Source organism: Acipenser ruthenus, chromosome 10 (assembly GCF_902713425.1).
Source record: "Acipenser ruthenus chromosome 10, fAciRut3.2 maternal haplotype, whole genome shotgun sequence".
NCBI classification, from domain to species: Eukaryota; Metazoa; Chordata; class Actinopteri; order Acipenseriformes; family Acipenseridae; genus Acipenser; species Acipenser ruthenus.
Window position 1 is genome coordinate 40,536,048 of NC_081198.1, and position 22,266 is coordinate 40,558,313.

General features: G+C 36.3%; 1 protein-coding gene across 4 annotated transcripts in view; it reads left to right on the forward strand.

The window, feature by feature from the left end:
* Window positions 1-21,552, forward strand: part of LOC117402377 (N-chimaerin-like) — a 39,893-nt gene extending 18,341 nt beyond the window's left edge. For all 4 annotated transcript variants that reach the window (XM_034003458.3, XM_059032233.1, XM_059032232.1 and 1 more), the window contains exons 8-14: window positions 10,549-10,626; window positions 11,921-12,005; window positions 17,389-17,562; window positions 18,690-18,767; window positions 19,453-19,590; window positions 20,055-20,160; window positions 20,699-21,552. In XM_034003458.3, coding sequence (XP_033859349.1) covers window positions 10,549-10,626; window positions 11,921-12,005; window positions 17,389-17,562; window positions 18,690-18,767; window positions 19,453-19,590; window positions 20,055-20,160; window positions 20,699-20,870 — 831 coding nt within the window. In that variant the 3' untranslated portion in view covers window positions 20,871-21,552. The remainder of the gene's footprint in view (window positions 1-10,548; window positions 10,627-11,920; window positions 12,006-17,388; window positions 17,563-18,689; window positions 18,768-19,452; window positions 19,591-20,054; window positions 20,161-20,698) is intronic.
* The last annotated feature ends 714 nt before the right edge of the window (window positions 21,553-22,266 follow it).

Here is a 22,266-nt window from a genome sequence, read left to right on the forward strand (position 1 = left end):
TATATTTGATAGACATCCCACAAACACTGCTCTTCCTGAACTAATTGGATTAATTGCAGTTTGCTTCCACTTTTGTGTCACCACTTTTGTGTCACCACTTTTGAGTCACCACTCTGAGCTCCAGACTGAAGTTGAAGATGGGTCATTTACAAACTCTTGTGTCACTTGGTGAACTCAGTGATGCACACAAATTAATTGCTAACTGTGTACTGTAGCTGGAAATAAACTAGAAGTCTTTATCAACAAGTTAATTGCTGTACGTCCCACCAATGTCTGCTGACTTTTGGAGAAAAATCATATGTTAATCGTAATCCAAACAAGCATTTAAAATATCAGAATCATGACACACCCCACTGTTTTTTTAAAATCTCTATTGAGGTTATGGTTGATCTCTGTTAGTTAGCACTGAAGCAGCTGAAACAGCTGGCTTCTTAGACCCTGATTAGCAAGTATCTAATGTTTCTTTAGGTACTGAAGACTTGTGCTAATCAGACTCTGTGAAAGCAGCTATAAGAATCCTAGTCCTCTTTGAACTTGGTCAAGGACTATCAGGCAGTTACATTGCAGGCAAACGGAAAATCACAAATGCATGATAGGTGAATTGATTTCATGGCAGTAATGAATGTGTTTCCCTTTAAATCCCTACATAGTGTTAGGTTAAAGCAAGTTACAGTTGATGTCAGCAGCTAAGAAGTTACAAAAATAGAGACTGTTTCCACACACTTGGTTAAGTCTGTTGACATATTCAGTCCTTGTAATATAAATATTTATGTGTGACCTACATGAGAGAATTACACTTTCAGGAGTTCTAGAATCCTTTCTGGGCCTCTGTTTATGGTGAAATCCCTTCCGAATATGTGTCATTTACTTTCTCATTCCTTACAGTAGTTCAGTTTTTGTGCAGCTTTCCATAAACATGTACTCAAGAGTTGGTATAAACAGGAAATAAGCTGCCAGTCTGTCTGTTTAATTGGTGACGGTATTTCAGGGAAAAAGGTCATTCGGAAAAGTGAACTCCAAAAATAGAACCAAATTGATTTTAAAGAAAAGAAACTATTGTTTCACTGAGGCAAGCAGCTATTTAATTAATTTGCTTTCAGTACCAGAGCATGACCTTTTTTTTTTTTTCTTTTTTTTTAAATAGATTTTACGTAATATATAAAACAATGGGTGCTTCGTATTGGAAATGTAAAAACAGCCTACGATATACAAAATAGAAGTTAGGCCTACTTATTCTGCTGCATCAAAGTTACTGACGCTGCCGATTTTTAGATTGTTTTTTGGTCAGGCTGTCTTATTATTTCTATTGTAGTCCATTGCAGTATCTAAAATTGTGTTGCTTTAGGCTTGGTTTGGCCCAGCTTGTATAGTATATTGCCTGTGGTTTGATTTGATTTAACATTAATAAATAGAAATAAGGAACAGCTGTTATCTTTTTGCACACAATGAGACTACATACATGTGACGTATTTATGGACCTCGTATAACAAAAGATATGGTTTGTAAACTTTATTTACGAAATAGCTTTGTTGATAAGATCAAATTACTCCATGAAGCTCATCATAAAACCATCCAAAAGCAACACTGTGTGAATCTGGACAAGATAGCAAGCTGTGCATGTTGTTTAAGGTATGACAGATATTACAAGTGCTCAAGCAGATTCACAAACAGTGTGTGTTTCACTTAGTATTCCCTTGGGATCAAAAGGTGCAACAATACTAAGCCCTTTGAATAGGTACTCATAAGTCTGGATTTAATTGCAAGAGATGTTGCTGTGACAGAGGCATTGGTTGATTTAAGTTTATGGACAAACTCAATTGCAGGCATATTATATTTGTGGTTGTGATAACATTAATGTATGCACAAACTACACAATTGATTTTATATCTATCTATCTATCTATATATATATATATATATATATATATCTTCATGCAACTGTGCAAAGTCCTAAGCTGCCTTCACCTGATTGTACCGCCAGTGCCCAACTAAGCTCATTCTCATCACTGTTCTCAACATTAGGTGTATGTTTGAGTTGTTTGTTATTTCAGTACCCTTTGCCTTAATTACTATTCAATAAATGGCTGTAGCAGACTGTGAGCTTCATTTTAATTCTAAAGGTCAAATATATATTAGTTTCCAAAAATGTAGTATTGATCTAATCTCTATATATACATAGACTTGTTTTAGAAAGGTGTTCTTGTTAATATGTTGCCACGGAAACAGAATGTTTTATTACAAGATCTATATCCTTGTAATCTTCAGGTACATTCTTAGGTGCATGCAAAAAATATATTCCTATAGTATACATGTTCATGACGTTCCCTGATGGACAGCTTTATTTAAAAACAAATAAATGGAGAAGAAATAATACATTAAAAATAAAGACATGATGTTCAACCAAACAATGACAAGAACTCAGAAACATTGAGGTTAAGACCAATAACACAAGAATTTAAGAAGGTGTTTTTAAATGAGCAAGAAAATGAAAATACAGTGGGGGAAAAAAACACTTGCTGATATAAAGGTCATAAAGTCTCATTGGTGTTCAGTGGGAGAAACGAGATAACTTCACCAGATGCCTGAGAAATACTTCAACCTTTCAAATGTCATCTTGTCAGTAAAAAAAATAAAGACTTTTGAATGTATTACTGTGTTTCTTCTCAGTTGTACTGTGCTTGTTGTAGCCATAATGATAATTGCAGTGTTTTTTTTTTTTTTTTTTTTAAATGTTACTCAATTTTGTATGCTTTAAGAAACATAGAATATACTGTATAAAATAACATATGGGTCTGAAAATATTATTATCAAACAATAATATATTGTTGCACCACTGGTGCATACTGCCCAAAACCAACTCAAGACATATTATTGCGTGATATTATATTCTGACCCATATATTTGAGTTGGTTCAATATGTAATTGTAGTAATAGTATACTCCCGAAAGATTCAATTATATGAAATAAAAATGAGTCTGTAAAATACCAGGATGACAAAAGCTGTTTCAGTAAATGTAGTCATACTTTCTAAACTGATTAAATTAAATTTATCTTGGGCAGATTTGATTCATTAATCGAATTAATAAACATTTTGATTGACTAAACCTCATTTGTGTGATTAATCTTCAAGTCTGTTAAATATAAATATAGTTTCAGCAGTAAAAAAATGTAATCTTCTTTAGACCAGAATATTCATTATCGCTTTAGATTTTAACACCTTAACTGTGTGCTAGCAATGCAGTTGTGAAAAGTGCACATCATGATGAATTTGACTCCTATACAAATTGTATTAGTCAAACTCTCTTAGGATCCATTCCCAATACAGGCAACAACCTCTGATGTTCTCAAAAGATAGCTTTCCTCATTTCAGCAAACAAGATAAGTATTGGCGTACACAGGAAATGCAGAAGGTGCTGTTCCTATGGGAAACGGTGCCCACCACTGCCAATGTTTTTCTGCACTTGCCTTGCTTACAATATAAACAGACTAAAAAAATCAAGTATAGTCAAGACAAGCTGTGCCCATTTTTATTTTAACTTCCAAAATGTTCCTATAATCTTACCAGCTTTTGTTGTATTAAAACTTGTTAGGTTAAAGGACACATATACTTAATTAAGCCTTGTGCTTATATGGTTGCATTTTTATCTCCCTCTAGATAACCGCTTACAGACTTGTAATGAAAGTACGTTTTTGAGGGTATCAGATGCTGGGGGGATATGAAGGCATTTGTCTCTAAATCACTTATATTTTTCCATGTGCGCATTCTGAGTGATACTAATAGCTCTAATTTTGTATTTACTACAGCTGCGATTTAGTATTTCTTTATACGTGTGACAGGGCAAACGCGCTATTTTGCAAGCAAGGCTTGTAACGTGTGATAACAATACATGCATTGTGAATTAATAGGCACCAAGTCCACTGATCATTTGATGCAGATGCTGTCAGGTTGGGCATAACAACAGACGCCTAGAGTGCTTGTGCATGATGCCTGCAGCAAGGTGGCATTTTCCCCAGTAATTATCTATTGAAGGTTGTAATCGCTTTTTCATATTTTTGTGCAAATTTTAGATTGTATGCATCCAGTGAACTTCACAGGGAAATTTTAATTAACTACAGCTGAGAAAGCTGAGCATTAAAATGACTGCTGAAATGCTATCAGGCTTTATCATAATGTGCAGTTCTAGCACATTGAGCTGTGGAGAGAGGGAGCCCTTCTAAAGTCTTTTTTTATATAACCAGGTTTATTAATTTTACAGTTTCCTTCAAAGCATTCAGCTGCTATAGTTGACACAGGTTTTATTACATTCTGGGGGCTATACAGCCAGAGTTCCTTCTGTAGAAAGGCAAGGATTAACCTTTTTCAGAGTCTTTTTTTTTTTTTTTTTAATTTGGAATCGGCAATTGTATTTTACCCCATTTTCTCCCCAATTTGAAATGCCCGATTTGTAAGCCTGACTCACTGCTGCAACCCCCGCTCCGACTCAGGAGAGACAAACACATACATCTTCCGAAACGTGTGTAGTCAGCCGTCCGCTTCTTTTCACTCTGCAGCCCCGCCATGCAGCTACCTTAGAGCTACAGCGTCGGAGGACCACGCAGGTCTGTGCCGCTTGCAGGCAGGCCTGCAGGAGCCCAGCCAGTCTACAGGGCATGTTGGTGCACGGTGAGCTGGGGACATCCTGGCCGGCCTAAGCCCTCCACACCCGAGCAGCGCTCGGCCAATTGTGCGCCGCCCCCTGGGAACTCCCGTCCACAGCCAGCATTGGAATAGCCTGGACTTGAACCGGCGACCTCCAGGCTATAGGGCGCATCCTGCACTCCACGCGGAATGCCTTTACTGGATGCGCCACTCTGGAGCCCCTTCAGAGTCTATTCTGTTCAAGAAAATCGTTACATGGTTGATGTGCAGTAAATTATCCAAAATCAAGGTCGCACAGCATTGCATTTTGTGTTGGGATAGGGTGAAGATACAACTGAAATAAAAAAAAAAAACAGTAATATTGTAAACTATTTTTTTTTTTTTTTTTTTTAGTGTTAATCAAAATAAATATGACTTAGTGGGACTTGTTTATGACCGCCAAGACTGGTACTCTACCCCATTCAGTGGAGTAGCATTCTGGGAAGTCACAATTGCAGAAATGTATTCATTTGGCAAAATGGAGAACATATGCATCACCCTAGTTGTTCTGACACATGGTTTTAAAATCCTTTTCATAACTCCTTTTAGCATTATCATTGATCCCCACACACAAAGAACCAAAAGATCTTCAACAGAAGTAACTGGAGACCTGAAAATATTATAAATGCTAATAGGGAGGTACTGTAAGAATGTATTTTAAGACTGTGGTTGGCACTCCTGTAGAGGGTAGATTATGTGGCTACCACAGATTAAAAGATCAAGCTCTGCTTTAAGCTTTAGAGATGAATGCTGTATAAATAACACAAATAAGGAATGAGCATTTCTTTTCACCTTTGGTATGCAAATATTACATCTTAGCAACCTGGCGGGCTTTATGTCCTCCTGTGTGACCTTGATTTGTGATTCTGGGAGTGTGTTTATGAATGGGCCCCATCAATCACTGTCCAGACCAGCCTGAGTGAGCTCATTTATTTGTCTTGAATTATTGTACAAGTTTATTCTCACATTTGTGCAACATAAACAAAAACAAGTGACTTTCAGGTACCTATCCACTAGTGTGCAGAAGCTAGCCAATGTTGAGATTAATGGGAAAGTCTGTCTGATTTCGAAAGGTCAGAGTGAAAAGGTAATGGAGTTATTACCACCAGTACTCCGTTTCAGCAGCTCTGATAAAGTAAAAGGTTAGAGGTATTTTGCTGATGGGAGTGTAGGCGGCTTGGAGTACAGCGATTTAGCATGTTTTGCACTGAAATTAAGGTTATATCATTTATGCTGTGCTTGTGTTTTTGGCCTTTTGACTTCATCTGGGAATTATTCATTTTAGTTCTGCAGAGATTGTTCTGTTTTAGCACACTTTATAAAAACCTCACTGTGCATCTAATCAGTTATGTAACTCCACGGTGCTTAAGTTGATCTCATATTTAAAAAAAAACCAAAAAAAAAAAACAACATTTATAATACGGATGCTTTGTTTTCTACACAGTTTGTAAAGTTAGTTCACACAGTAGAGAACATCTGGTTCTTTATTACCCCATGTGTCTTTATTACCCCATCATGAGCTGTTGTGTGAATAATGATGATCGTTAGAGTAAAGAAGCATAGTCAGGGGAAAAAAAATCTCTATTTATCTGTTTGTGTAGCTTCTATAATCCCTTTTAAAGGTTTACCACAGTAAAGTTGTGTTTTTTCATGGTTATACGAATGCATTTACCATGGTTTGCCATACCTCTGGGGTTTACAATATTTACCAATGCTTTACCATGCTTTTCACTCTGCTTTAATACACTTGGCTTTTTGCTGTAGTACACTTTTGTAAAAGTATAATACTGTCTTCTTACTAAAGTGATAGTTATATTAACTTTGAATACTCTGTAGTTTATATAATGACGTTTTTACAGCTTTAGTCTATTGAGCTACTGATAATAAAGGGAAGGCATACAGAGTAATTTGACTTAATGCAGTTTTGGACCTCATGACAGCATTACATAAGACATGACCTCAAGTGGTATTGCATTATTTCTGAGGAGCTTGCTGGGGGTATTCCTGTTGGCTACATTTTATTGTAGACTTGTAAAGGTTGAGCAGGTGGTCTTACAGTCATCCCTTATCCCTGAGGTAGAACCTGGAGCTGTATGCCTGTAGTGTGTTGAAAGCCAGGTCTTTGCAGTGATCTAAAATTGAAGAGGTGATAATGATGTGTTTGGGGGGTCCCAGTGGCTCTAACCTGCAATAATGCACTGAGGCACTGTAGAGCTTTCAAATACAATCATCAATGTATAAAGGTTATTGTGAGTGGGTGTTTTTTTTTTTTCCGACAAAAAACTAAACAGCAGTGCTGTTGAGTGTTTTAAATATTTTAAATATTCCTCTCCTTGTCTTCTTGTATAACATAACCTTACGTAAGCTACACTGCCTACGTTGCTTTGGATACATTTTAATTAATCAAAACCTTGCATTGCAGCTAGAGTATTTATTGCAACAGTATTTAATACTCCCTAATCTGTCCCCTGTTAAGGAATAACCATCTAGTTAGTTTTTTGTTCCATTTATTCCATTAATAATACAGTATACTCATTAGAGTAAAGAAGCATAGTCAGGAGAAAGCATATATATATATATATATATATATATATATATATATATATATATATATATATATATATATATAATGGCAATATTATTCTCATTACACTATGGGAAGCAGTTCTAATGTATCATTAGATGAGCATTATTCAAAATGAAACTTAATGTTGCTCAACCTAATTAGATTTCACTTACAAAGAGCGAGCTCGCTGAGAAAGAGCCGTCCTGTTGAACAACCCTTTTGTGATGATTGAGCCAATGAAGCATTAAACAAGAACATCAGCTTGCATAACCCATCCGTCCCTACCTCCCCCTGCCTTTCTGAAAACAGCTTCCAATATTTAACTTCTATGTGGCACATGAACAGTTAAATCTGTTTTGCTGAGATTGAGATAGAAGGTCACTGTGGATTTCAGCAGGCTGTAGTTCCCATTTGTCATTTCCATAGGAGCCGACTTGATGAATGGCTAAATGGCAAACCTATGACAAATCATGTTTGTATCATAATAACAAACAAGGCCTCGGAAAGTGCTGAACCCAGTATATTCAATATCGTTCTGTAATAACATGTGAAACATGGAACAGCTTCTCAAGATACTCTGAATTTAGATTTTCTGTCTACCTTTGCTGAAAAATACGTATTTTAAGAAGCGTTGACAAAATGTACAGGAGTGTGCACATTTATTAGAACACCACATTGCTTCTGTTTTGATTTGTTGTGCATATGAAGTCAAACCACTGGAACTGAAAATCTTGGGATATTGTCAAAATAGGCACGTTAGTGATTGTCTAATTTTAATTGATAACACATGCAATTAATTTAAAGTAGTAAATGAAAAGGAACACATAGCCACAAATGGTAAAATGCATGAGACTTTTTAGAAGGTGTTTAAGATGCCTAATAAAAGCACAAAGTGGTCTCACATTTTCCCACGAGTGCTTATTGTTTCTATATCACTGATTCTGAGCCTGAAAATTGAACACCGAGGTTTTCATGCAGGTAGGTATATAAAGGATATAAATGACAAATCTTAAGGTGTTCTATTAAATGTGCTCACTACTGTATATAGAAACTGTGTTGATTACTTTGAATAAGGCCATGAGAGATGGTATCAAGTAATGGATATTTTTCAAGGTCAACATAAAGTCTAGAGAGCTTCTTTGATCATGCTACTATTGATATATTAAACCATGTTAGTAAAAAGAGGTTAGAAATATAATATATTCTGCACCTGTGATAATATATAAGTCTGGGAATATAATTCCACAAAAACATCCATGAATCATTTCCTTTGCTCAAGTGTTGGGGGCCTATAGTTTTGTTACACAATGTCAGAGTTTTCATAGCTTGCTTCTTTCTACTGAGTTCCTCAACATTCTCTTTCATGTTGAATTAAAACCAAATCCAGGATGTAAAGGAAACACACGGAGGGTGATGTTTCCACAGCAACAGGCATCATCATGACTGCTTTTTATGACAGGAGCTAAAGGCTTTCACCTGCTACCCTTTGCACCAAAATATGTCTGCAGCATTAATCGGATACACTTTAAGGACCAAGTCTTCACAAAAAATCTAACTGTAACTAAATTGGTTTTGGTATGAATTTAACCTCAGTTCACACAACATTAAGCACCAAAAAAGATTGACAGTCATGTCATACGCATTCCGTATACAGTGTGTAGACATGCATACACCCCTCATTGTGTCACTTTATTAATAATTTGGTCCATTAAACTGCAGAACCAGTTATAAGGTGGTATGACTCCTATTTCTCATTGAGATGGAATAGTCTCTTAACTATGACTCCCAGCAACAGCATTAAAAGGAAGGACACTGTATGTTAAATATCATCTTGCTGTTCTGTAGAGTGGCTGTGAAGCAGTCTTATTTAGTTTTCTTATTGAAGCTGTAGATGTGATTTCAACGCCGGCACTACCAGCAGGTATCATTGCTTCAAAGCACAGCACTCTGTAAGTGCACCGCCTTGCTCTGTGTTCTCCAATATGGGAATCCGCAAACGGCTTTGCAACTCAATAGGGCTCCAATAAATTATCCAGTACACAGCTTTAAAAATGTTGCTGACATTCAGGGCGGTGTGCCAACTTGCACCCTGACAGTGATTTCTTTGCTTCCCTAAAAAATCCTAGCTGTATTTGAGAGCTGGGGATTTAGAAAAACTAGGAGAGCTCTCAAAATGAATGCAAGTTTTCTGCTGGCGAGTTAAATAAAAAATGAATGATATTCATTGTGTGTAGTTTATATACTGTCGTTGTACTTTTAGAAAATCTTAAAATCAATACACCCTTCATACAGACTTATACAGTGCAAATCCTGAGCAGTACACCCACCCAAGTACAACACTGATGCACAGTTAAATGGCTGTGAGTGCTTTTTAAAGACAAGACGTACAGTATTCAGTCATGATGCATGACTCATTCATCCCTCAATATCATCCCACTGAAGTGTTTGTGTGTGCGTGTTCTTGTCTTTTCTTTTTTTGTTCATGAGCCTTTATGAAAGCGGTGAGGGTTTTCTAGACGCAATCAAGCAGGGCCAGCCTCCTGTTTATTGGTTAGCTGCTTTCTTAATGACCTGTCTCCTCCAGCGTGACTGTTGTAGCCCAGCCCCCTCCTGCACTACACTCGGCCTGGCAGCAGCTCTGTGGCTGGAGACTGATTGCAGGCAGTACATGCAGGAGCTGTGATTTCTAGTGTGAATATCAGTTCAGAGAAGAGGAAAGAAGCTTAGATCCCTGATTTTTAAAGTGTTCATCTTTTACAGAGAATGAAGGTTTATTATTATTGAGGATTGGTAAAGGGGGTTATACTGTGTAGATTGAGCTGCTAATTTCTCATCTCTCACTATTAAGGGAGAGGGAGTTTGTAACAGGACCTTTTGAAATTGAAGTAAGAAGGTGTTTTTTTTTTTGTTTGTTTTTTTTGCTTTGTGTTCTCTTCTTTATAAACCAGTGCGACAAATGGTGCCCATTTGGCAACGTGTGGGATAGATTAATGTACAGAGAATTTAGTATCCAGCAAACCAGTACAAACCAGTGATACTGTACTGTACATCCACCTTGCCTGTTTCCTGACTAGTTTTAGCTACAGCTGTGTCAGTTCTTTAACTCGGGGATCTTGTTTTTGGATATCAAAATGCCATCCAGGGAGTCGTGCTCGCGTAGGAAAGGGAACAAGTCCCTGGTTCACAAGTCAAAGCCAGAGGCTCAGCAGCAGGATATACTGGCAGCTGCTCTGGGAATGAAGATGGGACCTCAGAAACCATCTGCAACTCTGTGGCAGCCTCTGAAACTGTTTGCTTATTCACAGCTGACTTCACTGGTTAGGAGAGCCACGCTGAAGGAGAACGAGCGAACTCCCAAATATGAAAAAGTCCACAATTTCAAGGTAAGCAATGGGAAAAAAAAAAAAAATGAAGCATTATTACTTTGTGATATTAGAGGAGGTGGAGGAACTGGGGGTGTCGTTAAAAGGTTTTTAAATCATTTTAGTCTATTATTAATTTTGTGAAAAGGCACATTGGCGTGTATTCATATAGTAAATATAGCTGTGTAGGTAGAGCCTGGTTAATTTGGGAATATTGATGGAGAAGCTGGTCAGTTGCTGGGGAGCAGTTAAAGAGCGTGTCCTGGTTTGGCTTCTGTCAGCAGTTGTTTTTCATCCTCCCCTCTCTTGTTAATGAAGTGACTAGTGGAGGGAACCATGTTAGCAGGAGACGGGGAAATTGCTGACATTGGCAAAACCGCTACATTTATTTATTCATTTCTCTGTCTTGCTGTACACTCCAGTTTGTAATATTTTAAGGGCCTTGCTGACAGAATCAATACTGAGTACTGCAGTACATTGCAGTTCCAGAAAAAACGTAAATAATTTAGGGAATTACTATGGTTTCCCAACTACAATTAAAGCTCGACAAAGATGTCAAGTGCAAGGCGATATATATTTTTCATGCTAATTTACTGAATTTCTTCTTGCTATGGTGCAATATGGTTCTAAATAGTACATTTATTAGTGGAGCCCGTGTCCCCTCAAAATAAACCTTTTACCTAACCCTAAATGTAAACCTCTGTATTTAGTATTTATATATTCACTATGTAGTGAGAATACTAAACAGGGTCTATTCACTTGGAGGTAGTTTTGCATATTTCAGATGTCATTTGGCATAGTATTTAAATATGTCATGGCACAGCATTATCCACAGCACTAGATATATATTCATTTCTATGCAAAGAAAAGGAATTAAATACCACTGCCAGATATTTTCATTCAAACACATTTAATGTATTTGGCAAGCCATTCAAAGAATCTCTCTCTCTCTCTCTCCTCTCTCTCTCCTCTCTCTCTCTCTCTCTGTCTCTCTCTCTCTGAGGCTGTTTTTGATGTTGCTGTGGTTGCAACATTATTGCTTATTTCCATGACAACCCACCCCCTCTTGCGCTTGCACGTCACTAAGGACATAGTGCCCGCCCCCGCTTCGATGACACTTTTCAATGTAATTTAATAAACACTGCCAAAATCATTTTTTCTTTTAAAACAGAATGATCTTTTATTGATTCCATATACATTTCTATTTATATATGTGCATAAAAGAAGCACTTTGCCACACAAGGTCTTTCTCTAATGTTATTCTAATAAGTGAGTGTTTGCCAATCCTGTTTTGTTGCTTTCCCTTTTTTCGTAGGTTCACACGTTTAGGGGGCCTCACTGGTGTGAATACTGTGCCAACTTCATGTGGGGTCTCATTGCTCAGGGAGTGAAATGTGCAGGTACTTGAACTCACATTTCTTTTATCCTGTGACATTGCTTTGACTTGCTGCTTTTAATCCTTTTTGACAGTGGAAAATAATACTCCGGAAAGTCTTAAGAATTCGCTGGGGTTCTTCTAGAAAAAGAGGCAAAGCTAAAGTGAATCCATGTGAATGTGTTGAGTGTCACGGAGGGCTTTACATCCCCTTTTAAGGATTAGAATGAACATTTCAAATAATTGTGTTTTATCTACTTTATTGAATTTCCCAGTGGAAGGAGACAAATATTATCAGTTGCATCCACTGTTATTTTCTGCTAGATCTATAATGCAGATTAAAGGTTACAGTAAGACGCAGTTCTGTAGCTCACATATTCCTGCTATATTTAGAAAGTGGAATGAAAAATATAATGAATTCTAAGTCCCAGAGCATTAAAACAATATAGCTGTAATCCTCTACTGTATGAACATTTAAATAATCCTGAATCTGTCCCAGGCCCTACCAGGGAATTATATATAGCGTAATCAATGTGGCATTACCACTTTGTCAATGTGGCATTACAACAGCTGTGCATTTTAGTGTACTTTGATTAATAAACTGCTATTTACTGAATGTTACATTTGTATGCATTTTGTTTAGAACTCAATTGAAATGAAAAATACATTCATGTATTTGAATGTGTTAAGGGTTTGTTAAAGTGTCTTGTCATCTGCTGTGCTGTACTGTCTGCAGCCTGTCTTTCTGTGTATTCATCAAGGTCTTGGTGTCAGGATATGTGAACTGTACCAGCAGTACAGTGCTTGAAAGGTATCTTTCATTTCAGCAGGCAGTCATCTTTCCTACATAACTATTCAAAACAAACTGAAAATACAGTGAGGGTTATGACTGCAGAGAGACCAATTCACAAAACGCAACAAGCATGAAGTAGTTGGACGCACTCTAAAAATGAGACGAAAGTTCTTAAATAGCACTGTTCCTGTGGAGAGAGCTCATAGTGAGCCATATTGCTTGTATAGCCAACTAAATCTCAGTTTGCCAAATGCATCTGGCTCGCTACAGGAGTTCACAAAAACACAGAGCAGCCATGTTGGATGTTTGTGAGCTGCTGGGGAAGTACAGCCCGAATCCTACAACACATTGCTGTAGCAGTTGATACAGATTAATAAAAACAGCACTGTCTCTCTATCAACTGCGTTATTCATCTGTTAATGGCCCCCTTCTAGCCAAAACACCAAAATGATGACTGCCATATTGTAGTAAGTAATTAATATTGATCTGATGAGGTAATTATTATTGCTCTCCATAGCTGGCGTTGTAGAAATTCTATCGCTCGATCCAGTAGAGATGTGTAATACATGAGCTGTATGTTAACAGGATTGTGATTGTGAAAGGAAATACTTGGTCACATTTTCTTTAAAAATGAAGTAAACTGAAACCAAAATCCCTAAAATGCATACTTCAAAATACCTTGTTATTAATCAAACCTGACCCTCCTTTAAATGGTGATGATCAGATGAGGATTTATGACTTTCACCTTAATAAATAATACAACTTCAGATCAAAACCGGGCATTGTGTAACTTACCATGAATATTTTTAATGTAGAAAAGCCTGTAAGAGTGAAGTTGTACACAACATTATTTATGTTCAATATTCTTTACACCCTAAGAATGCATTCATGGAAATAATCTGTTTTATTTAATCTGCTATGGGGCATACATCTCCTGTAATTAGACCAGCTTATCATGTCGAGAGAAAATGATGCATGTATTCATAAATTGTTAATGTGACAAATTGTGCTATACATATGTTCTTCAGCACTAGTAGTGATAAATCATTCACACATGTATACTGTGTCAGTGTTTTAGAAACCAGCATACATAAGGCAATAATTGTACAGTTTCTTTTGATACCTTTTAATTTAAAATATCAGCATTTTGTAAATGGATTAGTTGATTATTTTCCAAACCTAATAACAAACGTATGATAACTGCAATTAATGGTCAGCAGAAGTGATCTTTCAGATGTTACAGCATGTTTCTGCTTTGTTTGTGCAATGCCATATTTTCTACTCAAAGTTTGCCTGCAGCCTAATTTCATCATACCCGTGCAGGAAAACAAGGCTGGCAGGCCTAGTTAATGAAGAGAAAGGCTCCAAGCAGTTTGAAAAATTTCCATAAGTGTATGCAAATTCAAACGCTAAAGCAGCTAGTGCACTCAGATGCTTTAATGTGCCTTTTTAATGAAGATTCAGAAATCCCTTGGAGATTAAGACTGTTTCTTTTTTATGATAAATATTAATTGGGTACTAACAGTGTTTGTGGGGATACAGGTTCTATTGGTAAATATCTTGATCCAGTACAGGCACTTACAACTATGGTATTGAGGGCAATTCCACAACACTTTTTATAAGGTATTATGAAATAATGAACTGCTCAAGACCTGGATCAGGGGGTAATTGCTTTGATGAAGTATTTTAGGGTTGGGTTGGAAACAATTCCTGGATTGGGATGGTCATTGCTTTGCACCTGTCATCCACGGTGAAATTAAGATCTTTTTTTGAAGAAATACAACATACCATAGTGATTCTAACCACACCACAAACACTGCTTTTAAGTAAGAGTGAGTGAATACAATTATTTCATCAAATACTAGAATGATGATTGTCATCTCCTAAAGTAATTACATTTCTGCATCAATGAATATAAATAACACATTGCAAACGCCTTCAGGGAATGGGGGAAAAATGTTAATCAAGCTTGAAGATTCGCATTTCAACACTACACTATATTTACAACATAACATCATATAACAAAGAAACAAATATTACCAGGACTTCTCTGTTTGTTTTAATGATATTTTATCAACAACTGTTTAGCACAGCTATTTGTATTCAAGAGATGCATTTTCACATGACATTTTTAAATATCCTAGCCCAATATGCATTAATTTGAGGAAGCACAAGTTTTTACAATGATTTATAGTTTCAGAAAATTGCTTCTTACTGGGATTTCTCTTGGTGCCATATCCATTTTTAACAGCCTAAATTGGTTTCAACCTAATTTCTTTTCTATCATAAATAATTCAGTGATTCTGAGTAGAGCTCATAAAAAGTCAAATACAGCTCTTTGATATTTTTATATATCGTTGCTTATAGTCTGTGCTCGATTTGAGGCTGAACTAGTTTCGTAGCATGAAAAAAGTTTTCTGTGTTGCATGGTAGTTGAAAAACTTAGAGGAAACCTCTTGTTTTAACTCATTATTTAAAATAGGTCTTGCATCCCCTGCAACAGTTGCATTGCTGCTTCTGCGCACTGTTTTTAATAAAAAATAGCTGGACTGCTTGGATCTGATTAGCCGAGATATTGTATTTTGTAATTGCATTCAAATAAAGCATTTATTCTGTATATCCGGGGACATGGTGTATAAAATGTTCTAGGGTACAAATGTTGTTGTGTTTTTTTTTGGTTTTTTTTAAACACCAATGTACATAATTGGTAAAATATAAAATAGCAGGCTAGAATTTGTTTTACGTTAGAAAAAGTGGGTCAGTTTGCTATTTCTGGACTCAAAGGACTAGTCAACATTTAATTGGCCAGCTGAGCTGAAGCTTTGTTTACAAACCAAGTGATGCATACAGTAAATGTAAGATCAACCTGGGCATTCATCTAGTAGTATAAAAAAAGATAACTCAAAAGATAGTGTGTGTGTGTGTGTGTGTGTGTCTCTGTGGGTGGGTGGGGGTGTGTGTGTGTGTCTCTGTGGGTGAGTGGGTGGGTGTGTGTGTATCTCTGTGTGTGGGTGAGTGTCTCTGTGGGTGGGTGTGTGTAGAAAATCCAGAACCGGATGCCCGGGTTTTTTTTGGGTAATGATTAAAAAAAAAAAAAAAGTACATATATTAATGTTTTAAGTGCACGATACATAAGAACATTTTACAAACGAGAGGAGGCCGTTCAGCCCATCTTGCTCGTTTGGTTGTTTAGTAGCTTATTTATCCCAGAATCTCATCAAGCAGCTTCTTGAAGGATCTGTTAAATGCACGTCATGCTGTGGGATTCTTTGTGACATCTATTGGCCATATTCCGCTGTTGTTATTTTTAATATAATGTTGTTCTTGTATTGATTCAGGGCGAAGCAAGAGTTCCAATAATGGAGGTTTTATTTCTTTTCTCAATCGGAACACAGCTTAGTTTACACAAAACAAAAGTACAGGCAAGGAGTATATCTTACTGCTCTATCTGTGTATCCCTTTTTGTCACATCCGGTTTGTTCTAACTTTTTATTGTTCACCGGTCACTCAATGGCAAACACAATAGTCCAAAACTAGACTTAAAGGTGAGGTCCTCCAGATCCGAACTGATAAATAAATGTAAATATTTCAGTCCTACTTTAACATGGCATCCATGCAAAGCATTGTGTAGAATTTCCTTATCAAGCAGGAGAAAACGGAATTTGCAAACTCTGCCAAGGCAATACTTTATTTAAAGGAGGAAACACTAGCACTTTTAATGTGCTCCACAAATATTTGTATTTAACCCAAAACAAAACGTTTAGTAAGTGGTGAGTAATGTTTTTCTCATACTGATTTAATTTTCTACTTTGCACCTTACGCATTTTGGACTGCGTATGCTTTTTCTTAGTTAATTTACTTCATTAAAATAAAAATAAAAAGTTTCCAGTTTTCAATCTGTTTTCTGGGGTACACTGCTCACAATACTTTAGTTATTTGTTTTATTTATTTTTAATCTTATTTATTTGATCATTTTGGAAAGAAACTATATCTGCGCAATAACTGTAGATAAAGCTTTCATCATTGGAAGCCACGTGGTAATTATTATTAATGGATAATTAAGAGATATCACTGACATAAACCCAACAGGATGTTATGTTGTTTTCTTTCTGACTTAGTTCCTGAGAAGAATAGTCACCTCAGTTATTATTATTATTATTGAGGTGTACTTCCCACTAAATCAAAGCTTGTTTTAACGTCTTTATTACGCTGGCCAGAGACCCGCGCTTACAACTGTATTGTCATTTTCTTCAAATGAATAATCAATACACGGGTAGTAAAAAGGTTGGGCCGGGTAATTTAAAACCATTTTATTACACTGAAACTATTAATATAGTTATGATGAGGTACTACTGTATTCACTCCTGTTAAATCACTGCTAGACTGTACCTTAAGGTCAAACTAAATGAATAGGCTAGCTCCTCTTTCTTAGTTGACGCACCAATAGGGAATGTTTTTGCCAAGGGGAATAGGCATGTGCCGGTATATTATTGTAACCCTTTTTCAGCTGTATGTGGACATTTATTTTAAAAGGTTGTTTCTCGCTTTGAACTATATTTGGTTCTGTATGGTACAAGAATATCTAATTTCCCTTCTTCTTTTTTTCTTTCTTCAGACTGTGGTTTAAATGTTCACAAGCAATGTTCCAAGGTGGTTCCAAATGACTGCAAGCCAGACCTGAAGCATGTCAAAAAGGTCTACAGCTGTGACCTTACCACGCTGGTAAAAGCCCACAACACAAAGCGGCCAATGGTGGTAGACATGTGCATACGAGAAATCGAGTCTAGAGGTAAGAACAATTGAGAATTCCAGATCCCCATCCATGGAGCTTACTGTGTCTATATCGAGGGGGCAAGGGGGTCAGAGGACTAAGATTTTGAAATATCATGGGACCTATGTTGTTGATACTCTGAAAATCCGTATTGAACAATGTAATTTATGAATAACAAATAATGAGAAGTGTTAGCATCTGTGTTCTGTTGATTTGCATAAGATTGATGTTCCACTGTATTCTATGATGTACCCATTTTTCTCCCTTTTACATTTTTTGCTTAGTTTTATACGTATTATCATTTAGTAATTGGAACATTAATCCTAAACAAGCAGTTCAGCCTTTTTACAGTAATCCCAGTGAGATTGTTTTGAGAAAGCGTGGCTCAGTGCGGTTAATTATCCTGACATGACAGGGAATAAGTAATTATGCTCAGAGCCGTTTCTGTTGACTCTACTAATCCTTGAAGATGAGGTCACCTTTACTGCAATGTATGCAAATGTACTGTATGTGGTCATGTGACCAGAGAGTGACTTAACAAGGGAAATGATAGTGAGTCCCTCAACACTTTGGCTGCATTGACCAGCCAGCCCATTTCAATGTAGAGAAGAGCTCTACTTCCGTAGCAGGTCAGCGTTTTATTTTAGTGTATATGTACATAAATACATTTTTGAAAGAAGCTCATGGAGCGCATATTTTTATATATATATATATATATATATATATATATATATATATATATATATATATATATATATAAAAAATATATATATATATATATATATATATATATATATATATATATATATATATATATATATAAAACCCTCTCTTTCCCCACTGTATCAGAAGTATGGTCTTATTATTTTTGGAAGAGACTTTTAAGGTTTGCACTCATTTTATTTTAGTGAGCAGTTTTCCATTTGAAACCCAAGTTAAGCAGTTGAGATTAACCTTTAATATCCTGAGTTCTTTGTCACACACCGTTTCAGCCTGTTTTGGACAACATGAAACAAAACAGGACATTTCCAGAGGAGTTCTTGAACAACATACAGTAGTTAGCTCTCAAACTTTAGCTGGTCTCCTGTAGATCTGGTCCCCTTTGGTGTATATATCTTCACCTTGTGACATTTCATCTTTTATAGGTCTGAAGTCAGAAGGACTGTATAGAGTATCAGGGTTCAGTGACTTAATAGAAGACGTCAAGTTGGCATTCGACAGAGGTATGTTTTCTTTGAACCTTTCAGCCCAATAATAAACCACCTTAACCATAGCCATGTGCTGCTTTATACTACAGTGCAAAACTAGAATGTGCCTTAAATAGGGTAATTGAATTACAACACATTGGTATTTTAATAGTTTTATATATAACTGCATACCAAGCTGTGAAACATTATAGTGCAAGCCCACATAAGTAAAGTGACATCAAAGGGGAATGCAGGCATGCCTTTGCAGACCTTTAAACATTATTTTCAAATACACAAAGTTAAATAAAGGGTTTTATAAATGTCCATCAGAAATGTAGACACTAAGTATGATGTCTGAGTAGCCACAGACTCCACTAAACCAAAAGATGTTTATTATTATATTGACTGTCTGCCTGTGATGCTTCCTTGACCTACAGCGGAACTAGGCCAGGCTTTCTCTTTAATAAAGCTCTTCATTAGTTAGACTGAAAGGGACAGAATAACTGACAGCTTCCAGCATTCAAAGGCAGACATGACTGTGAGCTGAAGATGCCTGTGCAATGGGATGTATCTTGCTTCTTACATCTGCCTGGTATTGGTTTACCCTCTGAAGCCATGTTTAAATAGAAATGCCACTGTGCTGTCTGTGTGTGTGCTGTGAATTTAATCAGGGGACCTCTTTTTGTATGTTATATATTTAAATGGAATTTCTTCCCTACAGATGGTGAAAAGGCAGATATTTCTGTGAATGTTTATGAAGATATCAATATTATCACTGGTGCACTTAAACTGTACTTCAGGGATTTGCCCATTCCCGTGATCACATATGATGCCTACCCGAGATTTATTGAAGCTGCAAGTGAGTAAATAATGAAATAAAGATGTCTTTTTATAGTTGGGCGTAAATCAAATGCAGGTAAAAATGAACAACACATTGTTGTGTTTATGTGAAATATGCAGTTATATAAACTGAAAAAATATGATACTGTATGTATACAGTAGCATTAAAAAAATTGAACAAGGGGCATTTTAAACTATGCAGCTTTGAGTGCCTCCAAGAAGAAAACAAATCATAATTTTTCAAGGATGACTTTTAAATGCTTGCTTCTTTCTTTCTTTCTTTCTTTCTTTCTTTCTTTCTTTCTTTCTTTCTTTCTTTCTTTCTTTCTTTTATATATTTATTTATTTTAATATTTATGAAGTGAGAGACCCTGGTGTTCCAAACACACCGTATTTACTGTGGTCTGTTTTACACTGTCATAGGGAGCATGGCACATTTACCACTCATGCATGAATGCTTAACTGAACAGATTATTATTACAGAGCTCACAGATCCTGATGAGCAGCTCGAAGCCCTTCACGAAGCACTGAAGCTTTTGCCACCCGCACACTGTGAAACACTGAGGTATCTCATGGGGCACTTGAAGAGGTAAATGCCATGAACTGTAGATACATACATTTCGCCTCCTATTAATCTTTGGCCATAGTTAAAATGACTTACATTTCAAAGACTTGTAAATGAAACTGGTCTGGAAAATATTTTGGAAATACAGATGAGCATCTCCACCAGTGTGTTAGCAAGTAAACTAGAATTGGATTGGGAATCTCTCTGTCCAGCGAAGCTAGAATAGGGAGTCAAGGGCAGCTCTGCAGTGGTGTCCCTTTAGACTTTTCAAATGGAAGTGAAGAATATATTAGAAATTAAAAGTTTGACTGCACACTAAGGGGAGCAGTGCAAATGTAGTACTGAAGCTAACTGAAGGAAATACGACGCAGTTAATCATTTATTTGTAGCAACCCCTTCCTACATACTGTAGAACAGATTACAGTACTACAGTATAAATTCCAGGGCATTGTGTCCTAAATTATATTATTTTAAATCTAGTGAGAATGGTTTCCATATTACCCCATGTCTGAGGACTGACTGTGCATTAGTTCCACTTGCAAATCATCCTGTGCTGTTCCAGGGTGACTCTCAACGAGAAGGACAGTCTCATGAATGCTGAGAACCTGGGGATTGTGTTTGGTCCCACCCTGATGCGAGCACCTGATCTGGACGCAATGGCATCTCTCAATGACATTCGCTATCAGAGACAGGTGGTGGAGTCCCTGATAAACAATGAGGACATTTTGTTTTAAAAAAAAAAAAAAAAAAAAAAGTGTACTGATCTCAATGGATGAAGAAATATGTTTTTTTGTTAAATTCAGCTTTGAGGCTGAAATGTTACAATGTTTTTTTGTTATTATTCTTTTTTTTTGCATAGCAACTTGAAAATGAAGGAAAGTTTTTTATTATTGTAATTTCACACTACAATGGACTTGTATAAAAGATACATTTTTCCCCCCTATTGCTGGGTGTGGATTATGTATTTAAAGCTAACCCTGTTGCATGACTGACTCCCCATTTTTGTCGGGGGTTGTTTTACAGAAATGTACCAAACTTGGCGAAGTTTCTTTATTTTGGATAGGTGTAATTCAGCATGTGTTTAAGTATGTGAAGTCGTAAAGGTTGTGACTTGGCTTTTCTCTTGTCCTGTGAATGTAGTTCATATTGCAATATGGGCAGATTTTGTGAAACGCTATATCTGGATGTTACATAGATACTGTATTAAATTCTTTTGCCCTGTGTTTGATTTGTTTTTCATATTTTTTTCTTTTTTTTTTGGTCAAGTCTCTTTTTAACAGAAACAAAGTGATCTGTGTACTCTCAATGTTAACTGAAGTAACCCTGTGCAACATTTCGTTTTTGTTTAGTTGAAAGATTTTTGTATTTGGTTTGCACATGCATTCGTAATTTATTAAATCTTGCTTTCAAGAATCATGCGTTGTGTGGAACTTTATGATATACATCATATACAATGCATAATTTAACAGAGGCATTATAAATAGCTTGGATTATTGTACATCTCAACTTGTGTGGCAGGCATCATCACCCCCAGCATAGAACATATGGCAAAATTGTAAAGGTAAAAACAACTATTAATGTTTGATATTAATTTGAGTACAATTTAGTTTATATGGTTTATAATAAGTTCAAAACCCGTTTTGAGCCGTTTTAAACTGCAAGATATTACATCTCTTATACAATGAGACAGCACAGAGACAATATATTAGCTTGTGCAATACAATATCACATAACACAGGCAATGTATTTATGTATTAACCACAAATAAGCCCACATCCTTTTACCAGCCTTGTTGTTGTATTCATATGAAACAGAGATTTATTTATTTTTAAATAACAATACTCCCCTGTATATGCTTTATGACAGATTGTTTGGGGGGTAATAAACCTGTTCCACAGACTCTTTGCAGCATGTCATTCCATTATTATATATTCCCCCAACACATTCATTCCCATTGTAGGAATTACTAAAGACGAGTTAAAAAAAGAAAACAAATAGAGTACCACCACCATACATAAATAAGTCTTTATTTGTATAAAAATGAAAGTGATTTCTAATATATTTGATAAGCAGGGTGTTTGCTTGTCCTGGAGGTAATCTGGAGTCTGTAAAATGACAGTCCCATTCCCT